Genomic DNA, 16,109 nt, shown 5'->3' with positions numbered 1-16,109 from the left:
TACAATCAGAAATTGCCTAATCTGAGCTAATTTCTAACTGCTGCCAGTAGACAAAGGAAAAAAAAATATAGAAGAGAATTCTTCCCTTGTAATACTCCCTACTGTACTTTTATCATGTTTGGGTTTTTTTAAATTCAAAACTTGGAAGTCTCCCCACAGTGGATTTCAAAACTTGACTTGTCAATCTCCAGCTATATTTGCTATATTGATTTATTAAGCAATCATGCACTGGCAGAGAAATGGGTTTTTGATGAGTCTTTCCCATCTCTAATATTTCTGATTCTATGGTTCAGTAATGGTTGATGAGGTTCCTTGGCTGCAGGTAATGGTCTGTAGGAAGACAAAGTAATGGGAAAGGAAAAGAGAAAGAAAGAGAGACCAAGAGAGACAGGGGGGAAGGAAGGAAGGAAGGAAGGAGGGAGGGAAGGAAGGAGGGAGGGAGGGAAGGAAGGAGGGAGGGAGGGAAGGAAGGAGGGAGGGAGGGAAGGAGGGAGGGAGGGAGGGAGGGAGGGAGGAAGGGAGGAAGGGAGGAAGGGAGGAAGGGAGGAAGGGAAGGAGGGAAGGAGGGAAGGAGGGAAGGAGGGAGGGAGGGAGGGAGGGAGGGAGGGAGGGAGGGAGGGAGGGAGGAAGGGAGGAAGGGAGGAAGGGAGGAAGGGAGGAAGGGAGGAAGGGAGGAAGGGAGGAAGGGAGGAAGGAAGGAAGGAAGGAAGGAAGGAAGGAAGGAAGGAAGGAAGGAAGGAAGGAAGGAAGGAAGGAAGGAAGGAAGGAAGGAAGGAAGGAAGGAAGGAAGGAAGGAAGGAAGGAAGGAAGGAAGGAAGGAAGGAAGGAAGGAAGGAAGGAAGGAAGGAAGGAAGGAAGGAAGGAAGGAAGGAAGGAAGGAAGGAAGGAAGGAAGGAAGGAAGGAAGGAAGGAAGGAAGGAAGGAAGGAAGGAAGGAAGGAAGGAAGGAAGGAAGGAAGGAAGGAAGGAAGGGAAAGAAAGAGAAAACAGATGGCATAGAAACCTTGAGGAAAAACATTCTATCATACTTAACATGTCATTACAGCAAATCTTATTTACCTTATCCTCTCCCCAATAATTTTGTAACATCCAGGGGTATGTGAGCAGTATGGCTGCCTGTTAGTGGTGCCTAATATAAAACATTAAATGCCTGGAGCAGTGTGTCTTCAATTGCATGTCATAAAAATCCACAAATACTCAAATACAAAAGGAGAAGCTTAGCTATTGTGATGAAATGGAAGAATGAATGTATGTGGAACAATTTACTTGTTTAAGGGTACATTCACTCAAAACCAGAACATTTTCAATTGTGCACTGTGTAGTACTTACAATCTGACCCAAAATGTATTTATTTTTTAAGACTTTTACATTTATTTAAAACCATTTTGAGTATGTTTGGTAACAAAAATTATCTTATTCAAACTTTCATTCTGAAAGATACTGTGATTCTTCTATCTTCAGTTATCTAATTACATCCTTCACCTAATCCTAATAGTGTTGTCTACCAAGTTTTGTTACTCATATTTTAAAAGACCAAAACAAAAGCAAAACAAACAAACAACAAAGAAAAAACCAAAATCCAAAAAACCCTAAGGAAAACAACCCCAAAAAATCAAAACCAGTATTCAAACTGCTATAGACCTGTCTTTCATCTTTTCTGCTCTGGTACTCTCTTTTGAACACATTCACTTCTAGAACGATTATACAGATGATTAAATTGAAATGCTGTATTTATATTTTATGATATTCCTTTACTACTCTTTATGAAAAAAAGTGAAACAGTCCCCAGACAAAGGAATTATGAAGATATATTCCTGGGTCTTTTACATCACTTTTCTTCTATTGCTCTTGATATGTATTGGAAAAGGCTGGAAGCACTCTTCTCTTAGTTCAACGCACATTTGTGCAAGCTAGGTCATAAAGATGGATAAACTACGTGATTCATATGAAAGGTCATGATGGTCACACAACCTGGATCACCACTCCCCCCCCCCAGCAAAATGCCTCAGTCACTTCCATCACATCCTTTTTCCTACATATTTTTAAATATTTGCAGTAGAGAAAAATATAAGAAAGACCTTTCCAAGCTGGCATTTCATGTACAAGTAACAAAGGACAGAAGTATCAGAGCTCGGCACTTCATAATTAACAAGAAAAACCAAACACTGGAACACTGTCCTGGATTGGTTTGAGGGTTTTTTATTATTATTTCAATTTTTCTAAATATATAGAAGCAATGAGGAGAAAAAAAAGTCTCACATGCCAAGACCAAAATCATGCTGTAAAGTTAACAATATATGTCTATTACTTCTCATAATGGTAATAATACATAATAATACATTTCATTGCATGAAAGACCATTTTTTTCACTTGCAATTAAACATAAACCACAACACAGAAAGATAAAATCTACCAATTTTTCTGCAAAAACAGTGGGTCAAAGCAATTTCTAAGAGAAGCATCACACAACCAATGTCTGAGGTAAAAATGTGACAGGATCATCACCTTCAGATCTGTATACTGTACAAAAAGAAAGCAATTTCCTCTGTAGTACACTTTGTAAATATCCACCAATACATTTAAATGAAGTATCTTCCTCCCCATTGAAAGGGAGGCTTTTTTTTTGTTTGTTTTACTATCTGTTTTAAAGACATTGATAATTTTCTTTCTGCCTTTCAGCTGGTAATTTTCTAAGAAATTAAGTCTTTCCCTTACCAATGTCTATTTCACACCTGTAAGGGAATTTGTGATTACATCCCAGCAAAAATGAATAAAATAATAATAATAAAATAATTATAAATAATTATATATTATATATTATATATTATATATTATATATCATATATCATATATCATATATCATATATCATATATCATATATCATATATCATATATCATATATCATATATAATAATTAATAAATATAAATAATAAATAATATAATAAATAAATATAATAATGTATAAATAGTAATATATATAATATAAATAAATAATAATAAAATACAAAAATGTTTTCCCTACAATATCATGAGGAAAATAAATACTAAAGACCAGATTTTCTGAGGTTAGCATTTCTTTTCAAATTATCTATACAGCTTTAAAACCAGTTCAACCATTACATAAAAGGAAAAAAAAACCACACAACACAATCTTCATGTATTACCAACATGTCACATGAGTGGAAAAATCTGATGAAAATTGATATAGATTATAGTCTTACAGCAGTTACTTTGTTCCCCCTAACTGTATCATGATATGATGACTACTTGTGAGTTAATACAATCAGAAGTTCAAAGAAGCAGGCATCAGTCCCAGAGAGAGATTCTTCCACAGAATCACAGAATGGCTCAGGTTGGAAGGGAGCACAGTGGGTCATCTGGTCCAACCTCCCTGCTCAAGCAAGGTCATCCCAGAGCACATGCACAGGATTGTGTCCAGATGATTCTTGAATATAGTGACGGAGACTCCATACCCTGTTCCAGTGTGAGTAACGAAGTTCTTCCTCATATTCAGGTAGAACTTCCTGTGTTCCAGTTTCTGCTCATTATCTCTTGTCCTATTGCTCAGCACAACTGAGCAGAGCCCGGCCCCAATCCTCTTGACACCCCCACTCCAGATACTGATAGATATTCATGGGATCCTCTCTCAATCGTCTCTTCTCAAGGCTGAAGGCCCAGACCCCTCAGCCTCTCCTTGTAGGAGAGATGTTCATGTACTAAGGAGCACAGAACTGGATATAGTTCTCCAGATGTGGCCTCGCTAGGGCTGAGTAGAGCAAAAGGATCATCACCCTCAACCTGCTGGCAGTGCTCTTCCTGGCACCCCAGGATACCTTTGTCTTTCTTGGCCACAAGGGCACACTGCTGGCTCAGGACCAGGTCCACCAGGACCCCCAGGTCCTTCTCTGCAGAGCTGTTTTCCAGCAGGTCAGCCCCATCCTGTACTGGTCCATGCAGTTGTTCCTCCCCAGGTGCAGGACTCTGCATTCACCTTTGTTGTATTTCAGATGGTTCCTCTCTGCCCATCTCTGCACCCTGTCAGGGTCCTTCTGAAGGGCTGCACAGCACTGAGGGATCAGCCACTCCTCCCAGCTTTGTCTTGTCAGGGAACTGAGGAGGCCTCTGCCTCTTCACCCAAGTCATTGATGAAAAGTTAAACAATACTGGGAATAGCACTGAACCTTGGGGGACACCACCAGCGTCAGACCTCCACTAGACCCTGTCACTGATTACAAGCCTCTGGGATCTGCTGCTCAGCCAGTCCTCAAACCACCTCTCTGTCCACTCACCCACTCCACACTTCCTGAGTTTGCCTGTGATGTTGAGCAAGACAGCTTTAAAAGCCTTGCTGAAATCAAGGTAGACAACATCTCCTGATATCCTCTCATCCATACTGGTAGTTGTGTCATCATAGAAGGCAACCAGGTTGGTCAAGCATGATTTACCTTTAGTGAATCCATGCTGACTACTCCTGGTAACATTCTTACCATCCATGTGAATAGAGATGGCCTCTTTTCCAAAGCACTGAGCCAACCAGAATAGAGGCAATCCTACCAAGTGGCAGCAGCAGAGACATAAATCTCCTTTCACTGTGGCCACACAGTGTCAATGCTCTTTTAAGATGCAGCCGTAAGGAATTTTCCCCAATATTGTTTACAAAAGGCATCTTCTACAAATACTCCATAACCCAACAGTCTCATTCCACACTGCTATTCCCCACAAGGGTCAATTATGATATGATTCATAATGAATTAATAAAGGGAACAAAATATTTTCATCCACAGTCACAAAGCAATTTTTGAATAATACGCTTTATGTTTTTTTCACAGTGTAATAAAAACTGCTATTGTTCTACAGAGAGAAAGCATCAAGTGACTTTAATGTTCTTATTGCTTCACCTGCACATCTCCTAGGACAGCAGTTTTAAGTCTAGAATGTGGAACCTCTTTCCCAATGATTGGGTTAATACTTGAGACTGGATTGCCTAATATTAAGCTCTGAAATCAACAGGACATAAGTTTCCTAGCACCCTGAAGACTTGATCTTGAAACTAACTGGAGTTTCTAAACATGCAAAAAACACCTGAACAAGCCCCTACGTCAATTATGTGCTGTAATACCTCAAAAAGCATGCTAGAAACATTATTATTACAGCTGACCTCCTCAGTTGGTATAAACCAGATGTTAATAGGTAAAGAAACATTGTACCAACAGTTTTAGTTAATAAGTAAAACTACAGAAATATTCATTTCTTTATCTGTAATTTATGTCAAATTTAATTCATCACAGAAATAAAGTGTTGCCACTTAATTGCTCTTAGTGTACAGCAAAGATGCTTACAAGCTTACAATCAATGATGACATGCAGGAATATGAATGAACAGTTGCCAGGCAACCAATAAATAAAGGTTCCAAATAGCATGACCTCTCTTTAAAGGATAAAGCTCTAATCATAATTATTTTTCAAATCCATTTCAGTGCCAACTAAAATCATGTTTGCAGCACTAATCCTGGCCTTCCTCATACAGAATGAAACCAAATCTGTCATTTGACATATCACAGATAACAAATTCAACAGACTCAACCTGCTCCTTCAGATTATGGTCAACAGTGCAGTTTGCAGATGGCAAAAAGGTTAGACAATAAATTGGAATCTGAAATAGAGATCTGAGATTTAAGCAATTTAAATAGGGTAATTCAAATATCTTTTTAAGTTACATTGTTTCCTTAAGGGTCTTCAAACAGTATCAACACAAAATCCTCCAACATCATAAAATGATCATTTGGTAAAGTACAAGGATGAGACAGACTTTAAAATACTAAAAACAGATGCAGTTTGAAATGCTTTTAAATCTATATAATACCACATTCTATCTTTATAAACTCTTAGAACACAGTCTTGCTGAGTGCATAAGCAGAGCTGAGGTGCCTAGAGCAAGCACTGACCTTTTAGATGGATTCAAATAAAACTGACAAAGAGCAACATAAATCTTAAACCAGTTAAAGAACACAATATATCCACTTTGAAGAAACAATGAATGGCTATACAGGAGTTTTACATTATGCCTTCCAAATAATAGAATGGGAGAGCTTGGGCCTGTTCAAGGTTTACTGGTGGGCTAATAAAATTTGTATTTACTTTAGTAAGCTCTCATGTCAGAAAACATCAGGAATACATGTTTTTGTAGTTTTATCTTGCACTACATAAGGTGATTACATAAATCTCTTTAACCCTTTTATTTCTTTTCTTTAGTAGAATTGAGGTTCACTAATAGCTGTGATGTTTAAACACTAAGCTGACAAAAATTTGCAACAGGAAAACAAGTAGAACTGTAAGAACAAACCAGTATGTTTTGTACCTAAGGTATAACATACTATGTCAGCATGGAACCCAGAAGAACAGGCACCATCCTTCCAACTTGTCTTTAAAAAAAAATACAGATAACAGAATCCATGAACTTCCCTGCAACATCAGTAGCACAAAATAATCTTACGCTTTACAGTAGAAAATGCACTCTAAAAACTAAGTAGTATTTCTTCACATGCATTCCTTTGTATCAAAAGAGAGCAAGTTCATTATATAGTAGGTACTGTCCTTCTTTGATAGAAAAGCATTCTGTTGCATACCATCAGACACATAGTTTTCCAGTTGTTTTCCTTATCTACATATATCTGCTCACCAGAGACCTTTATAAGAGCTTTTCTTTGTATCTGTATTTCATGAATGAGCAAATAGTAAATACATCACATTATATCTGTATTTTCCTTGACTAGTATTTCACCCACTAATCATCTTCATCACTTGATTCAGCAACTCCTCTCCATCTTTCTAACAACTGCAGTTTGAACTCCTTATTCTAACAAAAGTCCAGTTAATTTCATTGATATCTTATGCAAGAGTGAGATTCAAACTTTAAGTAATTGAGAATCACGCATACTGACTGTAACTTAATGCAGAAGATCCTGTAAATTCTTGTTAGGACACATGGCACTATTGATACCAAAACCCCTTAACTGCTTTTCCATAGTTTTCCGTAGTTTTAGCTTGCATTTTAATGCACTATAAAAGTATTGTGTTGTGCTTATAACCTCAGAACCAAGTCCACTAGTTCAAAAGTGTGTAAAGGTAATATTGGAGGATTTTCACCCCTCCCAAATGTTTATTCCTTTTCAGTTGTCAGCTGAAGAAAGAAACTGGTCTGGTTTTAAGCCTAACAGACTAAGAGCCTGTGGAATAAAAGGTCATGCCTTACCATTTAGCAGGAGCTGGAGGCTAATTGTAAAGTTTATTAACAATGAAAACAATGGGGTTCTCAGAAACTTATTACCACGGAGGAAACTGATGTTATTTTTCTGAAGTTTGGATTCCACTGTGTTTTGTTCCACAATATGCAATTTAACTACCCCACTTTTGAAAATAGGAGACAACTATTGTTTTAAAGATCTGCTCACAAAGTCATTTTAAGACCTCCCCTAGGGATTCAAGTCTATACATTTAGCAATAGAAGGAGGAAAACAGAATAACTGCCAGCTTGAGGAGAGAGATGATGAAGCGTGCTTTCTCTCTAGTGTTTCCCACATCACAGATACAGTCAATGAAACCAGGTGGAATTCTAAAACACTTTTCTCAACAGGGCTGAGATACTCATCTCAGTAAGAGTAAGCAGCATTATGTTCCGGAGATCAATCGTACTCTAGATGCATGCTGATCCTGTCTTCTGATCAAGGTATTTTTGTTTCAATAATCATTTTTCCCATAACAAAATGGTAATATTTGTTGTCTTTTTTTATATTGGCTATTTAATAGTTAATTAAATATAAACATACTTAACGGATGACATTAGGAGATAAATTTGCAGAACAATACCAGCTCAAACAGTGCAACATTGTTTGGTTTAGGAATGCAAATATATATATAAATATACACACTAGATGGATGATACTTGTGAAAGACCATCTATAGACACTCCCAGTAACACACAAAAGAGTTATCTTTGAGTCACACAAAATATTATTACTATAGTGAGAAGCCTAGTAGGGGAAAGAAGGTAGTTTGTGCTGTATCACTGTTTAGTAACAATTAGCTTCTATGAGTTTGATTCAGTTTTATGTTTAGAATGTTCTTTTCATAATTGTTATTTAATTTACTATCTGATTGATGGACATCTTCCCCTGCTAGTGTACAGAAGTAGTTGAAAATAGCAGCAAAACTCAACATTGAAGAAATAGTCTTTCACTAATACACTTGAAGTTCAGCTCTAAAACAGGGAGCTAAGAGTGTAGTCCTTAGTTTGTCTCATGATGTCAGAAACAAAGTCTCACAACAATGCTACTGGTAGCCAATGAACTCTGAAATTTAAAAGAAGCTAAAAGCTTCCTTCACATATGACTAAATTCTTAAATTTCATCATGATTTCTTAAGCTATCAGTTACAATCATCTCTCATGAAGCTTTAGCACAAAATTCTCATCAATACAGACTGCAAGCATGCCCCTCTCATGTACCATACTCCATGATCCAAATCCTACTCTGCTGTGTCTATTACATTAAATACTGTATACATGAATACATTTCAGCATAGATAGCTGAATTAAGCTATTATTGGAAGCTTGAGGAATTCCTCTGTTCAGTTTGGCTAAAAGAAATTTTACAGAGACAACCAAATTACAAGGAACAGAAATGTTCATACAAGCTTGGAAATTTCAGCTTTGTGTTTTACTTTTAAAAGGAAACATTATTATTTAATGTCTGAGCTACAGTAGTATCTCTTAAGACTTGCCCTGGCTCACAGCACTCAAACAAACAAACCAACCAAAAAATTCAACAAGACTGCATAGATTTTACTTATCAATCAGGAAAGTGGTTTGAACAAGACAGAACAAGAGGAAATAAATCATCTCCACATTTTATAATGTTCAACAGGTATTTTCTGTATTTTCTTTATGGACAAAAAAGAATGAAAAGTAAATCTGCTTTCCAAACATTCTAAGCACTTCTTTTTCAGTGACATTTTGCTCAACTATATGTACACTACTTCTTTCCTGAAGCCTATTTGCATATTTATTCTTATTGTCATAAAAAAATCTTTGTTATATTTTCACAATTTACTCTGAAGTCCAACTGCTTTATGCACTTGTGCTGACACGCAGAGTTTTACAGCACAATACATACTTGCTGTTGCCAAGTCCTTTGCTTCAAATTTCCCATGCTTTTAGCCTTTGCTGTTCCCAGCAAAAAGAAAATTGTATTTTCAGCATTATCCAAACAATGTGAACACGGCAATGGCTGTTCTGGGGCAAATCTGAGGTTCATTTAGGCCAGGACCAAGTCACTAGCAGTGGTCAAAGGCAGTGACCTCGGAAAAAGCCCCATATTAAGACAACTCTCAAATAATACAGCAATCCGCTGGAACACTCTTCTGTCTCCCAGCAATGTGTGCCTCAAAGTCTTAAATATGAAAAGACTGGAAGCGTTGGCATATGCTAACACTCTTTGTTTTCAGAAGGGCTGAAAAGATGAGCAGGAGATGGCATATTTCAAAAAGGAGAAATATGTGCCTTCATCACATATACATGCCACTTCATTCTATCCAACAGTGTTTCTTGCGCCTGATATTGCCTTTACCCTCAAAATGTGCTGTTTTCCATATGTAAGAAGTGGCAAAAAATGAAAGTGTTTCCCTTCTTTCCTCAGAAAACCTCCTCCTGACTGGAGCTGGCCTCCTGTTCATATTCCACTTGACTAAACCAATCTTTTTCTCCTCCCACACTAGCTCCATCTGCCGCCCGTCTCTCCAGCAGAGCCAGATGCCAGCAAAGCAGACTGCTGTGGGAGGAGAAAGTTCTGTCGCTGGAATTTCATCCCTATACTCTGCAGGGGGCCAGCCTGTGAAGCATGGGGAAGATACAGAGAGCAACTTCCTCTCTTCCACCCTCCTTCCCCTGCTCATCAGTAAAGAAGGCAGCTGAGGACATCAACAGAAGGATAAAACGTCAATGTGTGCTCTTAAATATGCAGCTTTAATATTCAAATAACAGAAGTCTCACAATTGTACTCCAGACCTGATCATGGTACACACCAGATAAACGTGTAGACATGAGCAGACATGAGTCCTGCTCCAAAGACATCACAATCCAACAAAAGCAGAGATGCACATTTGTGATAAGGATCAAATGAGTGACAAGAGCACAGATGACAGAGAAAAAAGGCTTGGATTTATCTCAGGAGAGATTGTAATGATGGAGTAAAAAGACAATACTTTCTGGAGAGATGGAAGTCAAAGAAAGAATCAATGGATAAGTGTTTTTAAGCTGAGAGAATTGCAAAGGAAACTGCCTGTAAAAAAGGAAAGAGTTGGATGAAAACAGACATGGAGAAAGAAAATGTGGGTTCTTTATATATTTGATGTGATTCTGCATGAGACAGGGGGAGAAGACATACAGGTAAGAACTTTAGACAAACAGTCTAGGAACAGAGGAGGATCTGCATGAGCAATCTTGTCAGAGAAAGGAGCAAGAATGTGCTGAGTGAGAACAAGAGCTCCTATAAAACAAGGAAGTGTGCTTATGTGTGAGACAGAGACATAGACCTCATCCTTCTGAGAGAAGGGATGGGAACCTAGGAGACTAAAAAGATTATAAAACAAAAAGGGCTGGTGTATGGGTGCAGCAGAAAGTTTTGAGTGGGTTTGGCAGGAATTAAGAAAGTGAAGGTACAGAGCAACGTAACAGAATACCAGAATTACATATAAAAAGTTGGAAGAGCAGATATAAATTACAGAAACATAAGAAAAATCAGTAAGTTGAATTGTCAAGGAAAAGAAAAAGGAAAGAGACACATCACATTGCAGTAGACTGAGGGATCACAGCAGAACAAATGGAGTGACAGGATGGAGAGAAAGGAAGAAAGAATATATGCAAAGATGATAAAAGTCAGTGAAGAAATGTTAGTTAAGTGAAAGCACTATGTAAAAATTCCTAATGGGAAAACTGGGAGTGTGGACAAAGTGTGTGTGTGACTGGAAATGGATGGTCACTGTAAGTGTAAACTCTTAGGGTTTGCCCCATCTTGGTATCCACACATTTTAATCTTCATTTTCTCTCGGATAAACAGTTTCATTGTCCCCCACACCCCCTAACTTCCGAGCTGTAGCTGTACCTTTATGCCATTTGTTTCACTATTTCTAGTGGCAACTCTTTTTCTTACGTTTACATGGGAAAATATATTTTCTTTTTTTTTTTTTTTTTCAGATACTCTACCACAAAGAAACGTGCCAAAAATCTCAAGTTTCCTTCCTCCTGTCTCCATAACGCTCTTTCATTTATTCTTCACCGAAAAAAAACCCAAAACCCTCAAAACTAACCAAAAAAAGGCTTGGAAAACTCAGCAATATAGTGGTATCTTAAGTCCAAGACATTGAGAGAAGCTTTCCTGAGCTGCATGTACATCCTGCGCCCCAGTTTCCTCCGTGCCCGGCGGAGGGTTTCCCGTCTCCCGCGGGCTTCGCTCCAGCGGCCGGCATCGCGCTGCCGGGATAACGGGATCTCCGGCTCAAACGCATCCATCAGGCGGGGCAGCGCGGGGAGGGGAGCTCGCTACCGGCGGCTGCAAGGAAAGCCTACACAGACGTATGCCCTGACTGCTGGAAGACATGGCTGGCTGGCTATTTGATTTGATTTGAGGGACATAAAAAAAAAAAAAAAAAAAAAAAAAAGGAGGGGGGAAAGGGAGGAAAGGGAGAGGGGGAAGCACACACGCTCGCACACGCATCCGGCTGATCTTACCTCCACATTGAAATACTGCTCCGCTTTGCACACTGTAGCACATAAAATCCAAATGAAGGTTTGCAAGAAAAACACCCTGGACTGAGACACGAAATCCAACCGGCTTCCAGTGCTGGATGCGAGTACGATCATAGTGAACTGTGCTTCAGCGGGTGGAAGATCTCTCTTTCTCTCTCTTTGCCTTAAACAAATGCACAAACAAACCAACCTCCCCCGTGTCGGTGAAGAGCCCGTAGCGCAGGTTCACCCACAGCCAGGGAGGAGGAGGAAGAGAAGGAGGAGGAGAAGCAGCCACTTCACGGCACAGGCGGCGACGCGGCAGGGTCAGCTCTCGCTCATCCTCACCACCAGCCCCGTGAATAGGGAATGTGGCGTCCGAGTGCAGTCGCTGCTCCTGCACGACTCCTCTCTGCCCAGCAGCAGCAGCCGCCTCCCCGTGTCCTCGCTCCGCTCCCGCCTCCTCCTCCTCCTCCGCCTCTCCCCCTCCTCTCCTGCCTCCTCCCCTTCAGCCTCCGCCTCCTCCCGGGGAAGGCGGGCCGGCTCGGCCCTGCTCGGCAGCCTGCCGTGGCCCGGCCCGGCTGGGCTCGGCCGTGCTCTGCCCTGCCGTGCCCGGCTCCCTGCCGTGGCTCGGCTCGGCTCGGCTCGGCTCGGCTCGGCTCGGCTCGGCTCGGCTCGGCTCGGCTCGGCTCGGCTCGGCTCGGCTCGGCTCGGCGCCCTGCCCTGCCTCGCCTCGCCCCCCGCCGCTCCCCTCCACTCCAGAAGGTTCAGCCGAAACCTACACGGCCCCGCCCCGTGGGCGGCCTAAAGGCGACGGCCCCACCAGGCGGCCCCGGTGCGCCAGCGCCGCACGGCCGCGCTCGCCGGGCCCCGGCCCGCAGCCTCCGGGGGTGGGTGCTGCCGAGCGGCGGTCCGGGAGCGGCAGCCCAGGAGCAGCCGCCTGGGAGCAGCCCGCGGCCTTTCCCCACGGCCCCGTTCCCAGGAGCCGCACGAGTGCCGGAGCCTCCCCGCCCTCCTCACGGGTGGCGCCCGGCGAGCGGTGCCCGTGCCCGGGGAGCGCCGCGCTCCCCTGCCCGCGGGGCTGCTTGGTGCTGAGAATCTGCTTAATCCGTCCGAAAACACGGCCATACAGTGAAGGGAAAACAGCGTGTGAAATGCTATAGCACAGACTAACTTCATGCTGGATATTGTCATATTCAAAATGCCTTGTGATTATGGCAGATGAACTACTCTTGCAGTGATTTAATGGTAAACGGTACTTTTTATATGTCATCCATGAAAGGAAGGTGAGATGATCCATAACATCAGTGGACATGATACTGCAATAATGCATCTTGGGGAAAAAAGGGGAGGGGATAAAAACAACGAAACCACCAAGTTTACTGACCAAAAAAGCCCAAATTAAAATTCTAATCCTATTTTTTTGTTTGGTTATCAAAAAATATGCAAAGTCACTTGATCATTATATAGGACAAATAGGAAGAAGGAGATGTACCCGATGTGAGATTTCCGTTCTCTGATAGTTGAGGCCAATGGCTGAAATTAAAACACACACAGACTAGATGTACACAATTTTGACAGCACCTAGTAGCAGAATGTGGGAATATATTAGGTTGTCCACCATTTGGTATCTTAAGAGTATGTGAAGAAATCATGATTTGCCTAATCAAAAGTAATCCTGTTTAAGCAGAATTCCTTATGTCATACACTTTTTTCATGTTCTGATCCTTAGTAATGTGAATGATGAAATTATGAAATACAGAGTTGTCAGCAAGCTAAAAAGACCTGTTGGCACTCTGGTGACAAATACAGGAAGTCAAATTAAAGAAATGAATAATTAAGCACAAGTTAAAGAAATGTCTTGGAAGAAGCAGGCGAAAACGTGATACTGACGCATGCAAATTATATTTGGTAAGAAAAATTAAAAATTAAAATCAAAAGGATGCTGGTAAAATAACAGCACTTAAGAAAATAATCTGGGGGCTGTAATGTAAATATGAGTCAGCAATGTGCTACCACTAAGGAAAAAAGACAGCATCATAGTGGAGTGGATTAATAGGTGTGCAGTACATCTGACAGGACAAATTATCTTTTTGCAAGGGATTGATGAAGCCAACTGTGTTTGGTCTCAAACTGAAGACAGTCCAGAGGAAAATTACAAAATATTAGAACATGTAGAAAGTTGGAGATGGGTATAGAAGTTGAAAGAATACTTGTTTAAGAAGATAGAAGTAAATTATCTCTTTATGTGGTAAGTGTTGCTGTGAAAAGGACAGAAATATTTCATTCTTTCTGAGGGAAAAAAATCTAAATTATTCATAAAGTTCAGATTTAATGTTGGACAAAACTTTCTAAAATGTTATGGTTCATATACTGAAAAATATATGTTTTTATATATACTGGAACAATAATGTCCCAAATTTAGCATTTGGACCAAGATACCTTCCTAATGGAAGTGGGGAGTCTCTTCCATATGTAGGTTTGATAGGCAAGATTATTACAGTTAACCTCTCTATTCTTTGGGAAGTGGATTTTATTATGAGATCTAGTAAACTTTTTTACTTCTAGCAGAAGTAATTCAGTGATTTCTTTCCTTTTATTACTGTGAATTCATCACTGTAACTCATATGAAGGAAGCAGTAACTTTATACTGTCCCTATTGTTTCTCCTCTTTCCCAAAGGGACTGTGTGTGTGCCCTCAGCAAACACTAGCTCTATGTTTGCCAGTCTATTTTGTAGAGCCTGGCATTAATGCAATATCCAGAAATGGAAACGGAAATGAAAATAGATAAGTTACTGTAACAGGAATTTCATTTGTCTGTGCTGCCAGGACTGCTGTGGCTATTTATTGTGAAAAACACAAGGCCATAAATACAGCTACCTCCTTCCTTTACACTGTTTCCATTGGAAGAAAGAAGAAGAAAAGCAATGGTATGAAGAGAGTCATGGACAACGAAGGCACATGAATATTTCTTAACCACGTTTGAGGAAGAGAGAGAAAGATCACACAGGTAGAGAGAGATTGGTGAGGTAAGAGAGTAGCAATGTATGAATAGGAGCACCAAGGGAGAGATGAGGTATATGAAGGACAGGGAAGATATTTGAAGTGCAAGATATCATTCAGGAATGCTTGTCTGAGTGAAGAAACACCAGCAATGGTGGGAAAGGGCTTTCAATATTTATGAGTAAGCTGCGGGCAGAAACATACAAGAGGAGGGTCAGAGCCTCATGAGACATATAAGAAGGAAAAAGAATATAGAAAAGGATTTAAATCTCCATACAGAGCACTGTTTGTACTTATGTGTGTATAGCATTATGATAGAGATTAAAGAAAAGACAAAAAAAAAAGTAACAAAGATGAAAGCATAAGTAAACAAGTAAGGAAGGAAGAAAACAGAATAATGAAATAGGAAAGAAATGGAAGTGTTTGTTGAAGTGCTTGAGTGATTCAAGTCGTGTACTTTATAAGCATCTTACAGATTTTTATCTTTATCAAATATCCATGTGATTTTTGTATTCTTGCCTATGGCAGTTACCAGCAGAAATTAATAAGCAGTGAGCTGCTTTGTAAGGAAGCAAAATTTAAAAAGTGAAAGTTTTAGTTCTAAAACTTTAAGCCTTTTAAAAAGGCAGGAAGTGATCTCTCTCTCTATTGTGTTACTAGTCAGGCCATATACCGACAGAGTTTCTTAGAGTCTAGAATATATATTTTATAGATGACTATAGTCACAGGTTTGTAGTGAATAAGTACCAGAATCTGACATAGACATGATACATTCCCCATGTCCAGCTTTGAACACAAGGCAAAAGTCTTTCACTGTTCTGTTTACCAATTATGAATAGAAATTCATATGATAAATAATAATAATAATAAAAAAAATTACATCTTGTCCTTTCTGCATTTTGTGTTGCTTAGCTGCAGATTGTACCAGCTGGAACTTTTAAAAAAGAGAGAGCTTTGTTACAAGATATAACAAACTGCAAAGAGTGAAGGTAGATATCACATATTTCACACTTTTATATTTAGTTGTGGTTTGCAAAAGATTTTCTAAACACCTTGCCTTTTATTCATAGAATGACATTTTTATGGATGTGTCCATATGAGTTCTATTTGACTGTTTGAAAGGTCCTACAGGATGTGAAGGCAATGAGCGAGTTCAACAGTGTAGGAGGGCTTATTACATTGAATATATGTTCCTGTCAGGATCACATTCATATTGCCTGTGTTCAGGTATCTGTTTACCCAAGGTTCACTGTAGGTTTAAGGTTATCCTGTCAGGAAGTAGAACTGACTTACACTGCCAGTGCACTTTACTACATTGTCTTGCAGC

At 39.9% G+C, this 16,109-nt stretch overlaps 1 protein-coding gene across 1 annotated transcript in view; it reads right to left on the bottom strand.

The window, feature by feature from the left end:
- The window catches only part of MMP16 (matrix metallopeptidase 16), a 179,237-nt gene extending 167,087 nt beyond the window's left edge, over positions 1 to 12,150 (bottom strand). The window contains exon 1 of the mRNA XM_063391591.1: positions 11,782 to 12,150. Coding sequence (XP_063247661.1) covers positions 11,782 to 11,913 — 132 coding nt within the window. The 5' untranslated portion in view covers positions 11,914 to 12,150. The remainder of the gene's footprint in view (positions 1 to 11,781) is intronic.
- Positions 12,151 to 16,109: the final 3,959 nt, after the last annotated feature.

This window comes from Prinia subflava, chromosome 1, assembly GCF_021018805.1.
Source record: "Prinia subflava isolate CZ2003 ecotype Zambia chromosome 1, Cam_Psub_1.2, whole genome shotgun sequence".
NCBI classification, from domain to species: domain Eukaryota; kingdom Metazoa; phylum Chordata; class Aves; order Passeriformes; family Cisticolidae; genus Prinia; species Prinia subflava.
Note: the sequence above shows the minus strand (reverse complement) of the source record. Positions and strands in the feature narration are given on the sequence as shown.